Genomic DNA, 11,061 nt, shown 5'->3' with positions numbered 1-11,061 from the left:
TGCCTATGAGACTGAAAGTTTGAACTCTTTCCTCCTACTCCGAGTAATCTTTGGAGTTCTTTTCTGAACTGAGTTTTTCTGTCTTATTCCAGGCCTGTTGTGAAGTGCATCGGAAGTTGGTGAGGATGGTACCCTTCATGGCAGCAACCCTTCAAAAATCCTGTTCTAATAGTGACCAAACCAACAGTATGGGGGAAGGAATGAATAATAGGGGACATTTGCAGACTAGAGATGCAGTTTGAATGTATTCATGGAATTTTTTGCTCCTCACTTTTTCCAGATTTCCTTGGAATATGGAACAGATGTACCTGATCTTCTCTGTTCCTTTTCTTCTAGCAGGACATGTCTGACTTTTAGTATTGTCTTTGCTCCCCTTTTTTATAAATTAGATAGCAATTAACTGGCAACTATAACTGTCAGAGTGAAAAGTACAAAACTAAAAGTACATTAGTCTCCAAAACACAGTGGAGTTTAAGGAAGAAGCATAACCTGGAAATATGCAAGTGCATCAATAGTGTAGAACATTTGTGTAAATGCACTTAACGACATTCCTGTAGCTGTCACATCCAGTTTGCTCTCCACTGCCCTCCTCGACTGGCTCTGATCATGCTTATTTGTAAGAAATTCAGACAGGCGGAGCAGAGAGAAATGCGGTGGACACAGTGATGCTTCGCTGGCTGATGTACAGCGACAGACTGCAGTAAAAGGGAAACGTTGCGTGTTAGGTGGGTCAGCAGATGCCGAGCTGACAGTCGATGAAATATTTAAGTCAACACAACGCTATCATGGATCTGATGTCTGTAACGTGTAAGTGAAATGCAAAGTAGAGAGTGTGTCAGAGTCCATGTTACTACAAAAGACTTTCTAAATATAAATGATGGCATGTAGTATGAGAAATTACATTTAACTATAAATAAAATCCCCCTATTTAACAACATATATTAAAATAGCGTAAATTAGCACAATCCTGTATTGAAATTTGTTTTTTCCATGTATTTTTCCTTTTAAAAAGGTATAAAAATGCTGGACAGCCAAAGCATTTGCAAAGTCAAACCAACCTTTTTTCCACCATGTTGGGAGTTTGGGTTTTTTTTGTCCTAAAACTGTAGCTCTTATCAGTCCATGTTTTTGACCACTTTTCTTATTGAACATCTAAAAAGAGAGGTTCAACAAGAAATTATTTGTCCAAAAACTGTATCATAAAGAGCCACGTTGCAAGTCATATATATTAGTGATTTAGATCTGTGGGATTTATATAAGAGATACCCAATTTGTCTGGTAAAGATGGCATTCAAGCCCTTTACATTGCTACCATCTACTGGATAATAGCAGCAAATGCATGGTCTATTACCTCTCTTCTCCCCCTCTACAGTATATCTCAGCACCACGCTAACTCAAGACTATATACTGTGCACAAATGTCTACTGATTAAGCAGCTTTACCAAACAGCTAATCTAGTTATCAAAGTTGGGAAATTATTGAATGATGACGCTGTGTGAAAAATGAGAACTTTATTACAACACGCAAACACTTTATACCCAGTCAACTTTCAAAGTCTGTAACTTACACAGTTAAATCTTGAAAACCGGCAGCATTTGGATACAAAGTCAGACCAAAGCATTTTAATTTGTCATAACACACCACATGCCCATTAACACCCATCTGGACACGTCACAAAACATTGAATAGATCTGAGCATGCCAGACTCCTGAAACACCCCGATTACTTTGCATAATAATGTACTGTACAAACTTCTATTGCATATTGACGCACCGTACAAAAACGAACAAACCGCTCAAAGTAACAGGAACAAAATATTAACCACGCAGAGCAGATTTAGTGTGATGCAGTGCAAATGGTAGAATTAGACTAACGACTAATTAGACTAACTGAAGGTGTGTGGCGTTCGAGGCTGGGCCACAGAGATTGTCACCAGTTCGGTTCCCAAATATGTAAAATAATGTGAAGAGCACGTCGGACTCGTCTGTGCTAAGGCATCCATGACATTTTAAAATGGAAAAAGAAGGCAACGAATGAGCCGGGACTTTTGCTGAGCTGCCGTATAAACACAACACCATGAATCGGGTACTTAATGTAGTCAACTCATGGAACATAAAGTGTTGCCTTCGCAGAGTCAAACAAGCTGCGGATGCAAAACCATGCATATACAAAGAATACAGTATAGAACAACAAAGAGGAAGACATGTTGAAGTTGTTAGTGCCTAGTGAACAGGTAGTGTGCTTGGCGTTTCCAATACGTAGACACCCGTTCGAGTCAATAACCTCTTTAGCTGCCTTTATTAAAGTTGTAAAGAGGTCCAAAAGTGTCATTCAATTGGCCAAATGATAAATAAAAAAATAAATTAAGGCGAGTGGAACAGAACAATAGGAAAACCCAAAAAGGAAAAAAAGAACTCGAAAACAGTAAATGACCATTTCACTCAAATTGTGTACAAACTATTATGAGAACATGTAATCTGTGTGAAGTTAGCCTTTAACACAACACAAGCTATGCATGAAATTCATCAATCATATGAGTAAAAGCTGTGATCATAACAGCACATAATTAATACAGATTAAAACCCAGAACCTGCATAATTTCCTCACACCTGTTGCTTGAACCCTAAAGAATAATAAGTACTAGAGGCATCTCTCCAAGTGAATACACAGAACCTGAGCCTCCCCATTTGATGTGAACTGGCTCTGAACCCTTTCCAGATGCTGAGTCAGTAGCACATTTAAACTCAGCAGGGATCCAAACAACTGATGTGAAATATTAAATCTAGTCAAACAAAGGCTAGCATGTAATACCATCCACCAAGTTAAAAACAACAACAAAAAAACAATCTACAATAGTTCATGAACAGTTGATTAAAAATCTCGAGGATCACATGCTTAACAGTTCTGCTGAACTGATGTTGTGCCAGATTTTCTGATCTCCCATTAGCTGGCTTATGAATATATTGTACAAACTTAAAAGTATGACACTCGGTAGCGTAAACAGGGCAAATCAAAACTCAAACACAAAGTGGGGGCAAAAAAAATATAAAGGAATAACATATTCACAATTTCTGACATATTTACAAAAGGAAAAAAAGGACTTTGTAGTAAAATTATACATTTAGGAATAGGCCTGTGGCACACCTGGTTCAAAGTCAACACGATGCACATCATTAGTTCATTAGTTCAGCGTCGCGGCCAGAAACCACCTTGTGTATGAGACCAGATTCAGCACACGCACAAGGCAGCGTTGTGGTGCTGTGAAAGGATGCTGCGTTCCTCAGAGGAGCTTCTTTCTCTGCTTTGAGTTTGAAGGGACTGTTCGTTTTCCGTCTCGCCGTGAGGCGTCTTTGGGGACAAACCTTTGTTGGGGGGCCGGCCGAGCCGACGATGAGGACCTTTGAGTTCTGGGGAGACGTGCGAACAGCGGCGAGACCTTTTTATTGGCGGAGGGGAAGTAGCACAGTCCATCTGCGTGGTCGAGTCTTGCTTTTCAAAAACATTGGCTGAATCGTCTGAAGGGGGCAGCGCGTCCCCGACGGAGTCGATGTCGGGTAAGAGCTGTGTGGTCGCACAGAAAGCGGCTTCGTAAAACCCAAATGCCTGCTCCAGAGTTGTGGAACTTTCTTTGAAAGGCGATGGAACATTCAGTGGTTCACCACTCCACTGAAATAAAGCGAAAATTAAAAAGTTAGCATTATTATTGAGTGATTAAATAGAATTCCAAAAACTAAGTACTTTTATTTTGAAATCCAAACACAGTTGTCAAGAATAAACAAAACAAACAAAAAATTTGCCATTTAATAACTTACGGCTAAAAATGAGATGGACTCATGGAAGCTATATTATATGAATGGAGACATGGAGACAAACTCAGAGATATAAAAATGAATCTACACTGAGTTTTATGTGTATTGCATGCACATGTGATAAATGTGCAAATGATGCAAACAGTAAATATCGATATATGACTGGCATCTGAAAGAATGATAAAGGTGAGTAAATGCAGTCCTAAAAATCCCCGTCTTCCATCTGTCCGCCTAAATAAACTGGTCATCTTTAACAATCATCATCTTCTCTGGAAGTGTAAATATACTCTCCCAATGCCATCTCACAGCGTTAGATGAGCTGCAGTTCAGAGTATGTGTAAAAGCGCTCATATCATAAACTCAATCATCATCAGGGTTACCGTCTTCTTGACTTTAAGGATGCTAAAGGCACTGGCGTCAATAAACACTGAAAAATTTGACATTTTAAATAAGATCTTTGACAGAAACTTGTAACACAATTCCTAGACTGATGCCAGCTGTTGTGCCAGTGCAACCTGGGAATAATCTGAGAACAGCAGCCGTTTCACCGTCTCCCACCACTGGTGCTCATTTGTCAGTAATGTTCTGGTAAATACCAATGAACAGATTTAAATAAACAAAAGCGCTACATTGGAGGTAATAATACCAGTGTTTCAGAACAAATTAGCTTAACTGGTTGTACAGAGATGTAATCATCCTTTGGTCCAAACAGCTGCGTTTTCCTATCAGATTCAGTAAGACCAGCCTGGATCTTGAGAAGGGCAAATCATGGGCTAATCATTTTTGACACATTTTCATTGCTGAGTCAGTCACCTCACTACCACTCCAGGCAAGTCCATCCCTCATGTTCTTCTCCAAATACCTCATCTTCTTCATAAAACATGCCATCCTCATGCTCCGCCTGTTGGGCCCCGAAAACAAAAAGTGATTTGGTAAACTATCGATCTTCTGATGGAAACTGATTGTGTGACCTTTGGCTAATTTCTCTAGGTGTTTACCAATAATCATATTCCAACTGGTGAAAGTATTAAAATGATAATTAAAAAAATGGACTGAAATATATATATATATAGAGGACAATACAGTGAATAGCCAAAGACAAACACACACTGTGAACACACTGGGTATATGTTTTAATGGAAACAGAGCAAAAGGAAAAGGCTAAAGAAAAGCTAGGGCACTGACCTTTGGGACCTCACATGTGTTATAAGTCGTCCCTGGGCCAGGAACGTGGTCAATTCCTGTAGCCATGTCGACAACAATCTCATCTCGATGCATAGGGATAGGTGGGCCACCGCGTTCCTGTAGGGCTAGGACGATCACTGTCGTATTATCTGCACGGAGCATGCGTTCCTTCCAAAACAACAGAGCTGTGCATCCCAGCCGGCGGGCACAAGACATTCCCTTTGGCCCCTTAATAAATTAAGAGATAAAGAGAATCAATGTTTTCAGGTTTCCAGTGATACCACTTTAATTGAAATTGTGTTTACTTGAGGTGAAAGTGTGAAAATCAATTCAAAACTGCCCCACTCTAATAAGTATAGCAGGCATCTACCTTAAGAAACGTTGTAACCGTTTTAAATTCCAAACCACTATACTGCATGTAAACATAACATTAAACATAACGTAAAAATATTAAAATGGTACTATTACGTACCACCATTTTGTCGTGACTATAACACATATTAACAGCATTCTTGGGTGGCATCATGTTCCACAGTCCATCACTGCCGAGAATAATGTAGCGATGTCGTTTGGGGTCAAGGGTCATCACGGTGGTATCAGGCTCAGGAGAAACCACAAACTCTCCACTGTAGAAATCATAGCTCCAGAGGTCACCTGTCAACACACAAGAAATTATAATTAGTGGGAATAGATTAAAAAAAAAAAAAAAGGCCATTACTCACATCGTGCACTTACATTTAAACATCTCATAAATAAAGAGTTAAATTTCTCACCAAGGGATCGGGCTACGGCCAGGAAAGGGATCTGGTCAATGACTGTACTCCTCCTCACAGGGCCATTGTGGGTCAGCCTGGGCCTCTTCCACACAACACGGTTCACCCCAGATTTTTTCATTACACTACAAAAATAAAACAAAGAAACGCTTCAATACAAGATTTTGCTCAAAATCATTGTTATTAATGACACCCGCACGCATCAAGTGAACTGCAGTCATCATTCTACTGCTTGCAGTTAATTGCAGCTTGTGTTCACACAGTGATGATAGATATAATCCTGCACAATGCCAGTTAGGCTGATTTGGGCATGATCAAAAAAAACAAAACACATCTAGTTAGTTCCAAGTTGCTGGCCAAACACCCTCTGACTATTACTGTAGATAGCTATAGATACACCCATCGTCCACTATGTTGGGAACACCTGTTCAGCTGAGTGTTAATGCAAATATCTAATCAGTCAGTCACATAGTACAAATGCAATATGTTTAAGGCATGTAGACATGCTCAACACGAACTGTTGAATTTCAAACCAAGCTTCAGAATGGGGAAGAAAGGTGATTTAAGTAACTCTGAACGTGGCAGGGGTTCTGAGTATTTCGGGAACTGCTGATCTACTAGGATCACACACACAACTATCTCTAGGGTTTATACAGAGGTTCCTCCCCAAAAAAGAAGAAAAAAAATCCAGCAAGCTGCAGTTCACTGGGTCAAAATGCCTTGTTGGTGTCAAAAAAAAGGGCCAAACTGTGTCAAACTAATAGGAAGACAACACTAACTCAGATAACAACTGGTTATAACGAAGGTAGAAAAAGATGATGCAGAAGAGCAGTTCTAAATCGACCACACACTGAACTCTGAAGTAGATGGGCTACAGCAGCACAAGACCACACCCAGTGACAGTCCTGTGAGCTAAGAAGCCTCAGGAAACTGAGGCTACAGTTCACTGGGCTCAGCAAAACTGAACAAGAAAAGATTGGAAGAGCCTTGATTTCTCCTGCAACCCATGGATGTTAGGGTCAGAATCTGATGTAAACAACACTAAACCATGGTTTTATCCTGCCTTGTATCAGTGATTCAGGCTGCTGGTGGTGCAATAGTGTGTGGGGGAAGTTTTTGTGGTACACTTTGCGCCCTTTAGTGCCAAGTGAGCATCATTTAAACACCACAGGCAACCTGAATACCGTTGATGAACATGTCCATCCCTTTAGAACAATGTATCTAGATGCTTATGGCTGAACTTGTGATGCTCATCTTGTAAACAAGGACCGAAATGTCTGAGGAATGTTTGGTTGCTGAATCTATACCATGAAGACTTTTTAGTTCTGATGGTGAAAGTGGCTCCAGTCCACTACCAACTAGGTGTACCTAATAGAATGTCTGATTAGTGTAGTCAGTATTATGAGAACTGCCAGCTAAAGTTAGAAAAATTGATTTGAGAAATCCCAAGCTGATGTATCAGTTCAGTCTCAAGAGTTTGGACGAAATAGCCATACCCATTTGGTCTGAAGGGTTACAATAATGTATGTATGTATGTATGTATCTTTATTTATTTCAGACATAATAAAACAAACAAACAAACAAAAAAACAATATATACTCGTCTACATGTATTTTCATTTACGGATACGAATATATGTGTAGATATACACACACACGTATTTGTACAGACAAACAAGAAAGAAATATAATAACACTATAATAACACAATAACACTGTTTATCGTCTGGTTAATGCAAAGTAATATTATCTAATATGCAACCAATGCAAATTGCTCAATAGCTGAAGCAGCAGCTAGCTAGCCTTAGCAGGGTTTCTAAAGTTCCCAATTGAAAAATGCTAAATGGATTCTATTTTATGCTGGGACCAAGCACACTTGGCTATGTTTATTTCATGATTAACGGACTCCTTTTCTGCATTATCATTAGCCAGTTTAGGAACAAGCACAATCAAGACAGCTTTTGAACTTCCACTGAGAAGCCAACCAGCCAACATGTGGCTTAAAGGTATAAGACGCCACCCACTGAGACATTAAAATATTTTCAGACATTGGTAACAAAAGGTGTTTAATACATGGACAAGTTATCCAAAAGACATTTAAGCTTGACAGAAGATCAGCAATGCTGGAACTGAACAAATGCCTGGATTTGAATGGTAAATGGGCTGGTTCTTATATAGTGCTTTTCTACTGTAGCAGACGGGGATAGAACCACTAACCGTCTGATTAGTAGGTGACCTGCTCTACCTCCTGAGCGAGAGCCACCTTACATTTATTATTTGGCTATCTGACAGAGCCTCTAACTCTGTAGTCTTGACAAGTTCCTCACAGAAGAAGTTCTCTGAGGTTCTGTTCATGACTCACCTGCCACCAAGTCGTTCAATCCTTTCCTTCTCTTTAGGAAGTTCAGGTTTATGGTCTTGTGTTACTTCAAGTGCCTGGAGCGTGATGTCAGAGTCATTTTCTTTCACTCCAACCACTACAGCTGAATCCCCTACATGGGCAACATACATGTGAACCCCACGGATGACAATGACACTAGCTGTGGTGCCCGATGTACTGGGCAGCCCGGTAATAGTCTTTGGCCACTCAGCTGTAAGGGGAAAAGAAAAGTCAAATGTAAGTCAGCTTTCTGAGACCACTTAGCAAAAAATCTAGACAAGCGTACCAATATAACAAGAAATGTTACATTAAAAGGTAAGCAGAAGTTACATTAACATTATGGATATGATACTTAGAAACTTACTCCAGACCTATGAAGCATAGAATTATAACGAATGCAAGGATTAACAGTGGATTTCTGTTTGTGTGTTAAATCTATGCCTTAGATAAGTTGTAAATAAAAACCTTAAGCTGATGTAGGTTATGCGGTTGGCTCTACAGAGATTCACAAGTCTGAATGAAGCTTCAGTGAGTTAAAAAGCTGATCCAATAAAGGTGTTAGCACAATCAGAACTAAAGGGAAGTGGTTTTAAATGGTTTTAATTGAGTTCATTGAGTCCCATTATCAATGTTGGTATATGTTTTGTTTGTTTCCCCTAAAGTTGCACTGGAAAATAATGACGTTAAACTCTTCCCAATGGAGCTGCTCCCTGCGTAAGTCGCACGCAAGAGTATTTTTTTTCTTTTTGTTAATATTGTATGATAATAAAAACAGATGCATTGACTGTAAAACAACAAACAAACAGAAAAATACAGCCCTGCTTTTTCCCTGCATCGAAAAACAAAAAAAGAAACTGAATTAGAAATCTAGGCAGAATCACAGTTGGAAAGCTCATATCTAAAACAGCCTACTACATAAAAAGAAAAATTACAAGGTCAGCTTGCATAAGAATGAGAGGCATATGTTCACTTTTGAACCCCGAAATAAAATTTTATAAAAACCTCTACGCTGCCTTATAACCTTTAGGGAAACCACAGGAAACTGTGGATTTTGCATCTTCGTGACCTCTTCTTACAGCACCTACAGGAGGAAATGAAGATCGTGTGTTTGTGTGTGTGTGAGAGAGTGTGTGACTGTGTTTTAAGGGCGGGGGGGGGGGGGGGGGGCACACAGCTGAAAACTGTTTTTTCACTTTGAAAAAAAATCCAGTCCCATAAAGCTCATCTTACCATATATACTTTAAAACCCGCAGTCCCATGCTATTTGGGAAAGACTGAACATTGACTCGTGGTTAATTGCATTTCATTCCATTTATCAAAAATAATGAAACTATTAATATTATCTCTGAAAAATTATCTCTAAAACAGTATTTTCCCTGCGTTTTAACCATTAATTTCTTTGGCGACCGGGCTCAGGGGGTTGGGAAGCGCATCTGTAACCGGAAGGTCGCCGGTTCGATCCCCGGGCTCTCTGTCTTGGTCGTTGTGTCCTTGGGCAAGACACTTTACCCTCCCGCCTACTGGTGTTGGCCAGAGGGGCGATATGGCAGCCTCGCTTCTGTCAGTCGGCCCCAGGGCAGCTGTGGCTACAACTGTAGCTTGCCTCCACCAGTGTGTGAATGTGAGAGTGAATGAATAGTGGCATTGTAAAGCGCTTTGGGTGCCTTGAAAAGCGCTATATAAATCCAATCCATTAATGTCTTTGCATCCTATCATATCAACATCATATTGTGACAGCCTCGAAGGCTGAGTCGAGGTCAGATGACAGCTCGCTGTTAATTGTAACGGGATTGGCCGTCGGGGGAGCCACCAGCAACCAGCTGAGTGGGATGCTGCCTCACGCGACAGCATTTTGCCATCTAAGATGCCGATACTCGTAATTGTTAGATTTTATGCCCGTCGTGCTGCAATAAAGATCACCAGCGAAAAAATATGAGGGAATAAAGTGCAAGTTAGATAACTTGGATGACTCACGTAGCTCTTTCCACATTGCGTGGTGGCAAGCGATGAAGCCTTTCCGTAGAGCGGCACACACTTCACTGTGATCCTTCGACCAAAACCCCCGTTGCCTTTTCAGCAGACCCCACAGATTCTCCCTGGCGAAATGCGCTGCTTCTCGGCCCCCGTGGCCATCGAAGACGGCGAAAAACGCCACGGACCTTCGAGTATCAACTAGATTTTCCGCGTCTTTTTGGTCTGATGTTGGTGCACTGATGTTGTCGCTATTCCCGTCTGATAAACTCTCTGTCCACGCTGCAGTAGCTGGACTCGACTCGGCGGAAACCTCGTGTCCGTGGGTCTCACTCTGAGTCTGTTTGATAGCTTCACTTTCCGCTTTCCCCGGTCCCCCGTGTCTCTGAGAATTTGGATAATCTTCGGCTGGCGTCGGCGTCGGCTCGTACTCGAGTCTTATCTCGACAACATCCTCCATGTATTTTCTCCCTCCTTGCTCGGAAAATGCACTCATACGGAATATCATTGCGTCGTCCATGACTGTGAACTCCGTGTGGCACGTACCTAAGCAATAAAAGGCTGCATGTAGTTGCTAACTGCAGCTCCAAGCTAAAATTTTAAACCGATTTTGCCGCGATTGTGTAGCCGAAGGCTTCCTGCCTTTTTTGTTTATCTTCTCAGCTACGTCCCGCTGTACGTAATGACGTCGCTTTACTCGCTCTCTCTCCCTCTCTCTCTTTAAATGCATCAACTCAGACACTTCGCATGGCACTCCCGCCTGTCGTGCTGCCTTCATGGCAGCTCGAAAACCTCGCAACGACAAGCTCATGTTATATTATACCTGAAACATTTGCTTTGGTATTATAGTGGTAACAATAAATAATTTTCAAAAGCCGACTCTTTATTTGGCTGTAGCAAATCACCCTAAGATGGCAAAAAGTAGACTCATTAAACATTATTTA

General features: G+C 40.8%; 1 protein-coding gene across 1 annotated transcript; it reads right to left on the bottom strand.

The window, feature by feature from the left end:
- Positions 1-1,496: 1,496 nt before the first annotated feature.
- LOC309715901 (protein phosphatase 1D-like) lies at positions 1,497-10,838 on the bottom strand. The gene is made up of 6 exons (XM_082549373.1): positions 10,121-10,838; positions 8,129-8,357; positions 5,768-5,892; positions 5,467-5,648; positions 4,995-5,222; positions 1,497-3,666 (listed from the first exon to the last, which is right to left on the bottom strand). The coding sequence occupies exons 1-6, from the start codon at positions 10,635-10,637 to the stop codon at positions 3,229-3,231; spliced, it is 1,719 nt and encodes a 572-aa protein (XP_082405499.1). The 5' UTR covers positions 10,638-10,838; the 3' UTR covers positions 1,497-3,228.
- Positions 10,839-11,061: the final 223 nt, after the last annotated feature.

The sequence above is a fragment of the Aulonocara stuartgranti genome (genome assembly GCF_965226115.1).
Source record: "Aulonocara stuartgranti genome assembly, chromosome: 10".
Lineage (NCBI taxonomy): Eukaryota > Metazoa > Chordata > Actinopteri > Cichliformes > Cichlidae > Aulonocara > Aulonocara stuartgranti.
Note: the sequence above shows the minus strand (reverse complement) of the source record. Positions and strands in the feature narration are given on the sequence as shown.

Coding starts and splice junctions, on each gene's coding strand:
- LOC309715901 (XM_082549373.1), bottom strand. CDS start 10,637: ATGGACGACGCAATGATATTCCGTATGAGTGCATTTTCCGAGCAAGGA. Junction 5,223..5,466: donor ATAGTCACGACAAAATGGTG/GTACGTAATAGT, acceptor TAATTTATTAAG/GGGCCAAAGGGAATGTCTTG. Junction 3,667..4,994: donor ACACATGTGAGGTCCCAAAG/GTCAGTGCCCTA, acceptor GCTTTATTTCAG/TGGAGTGGTGAACCACTGAA.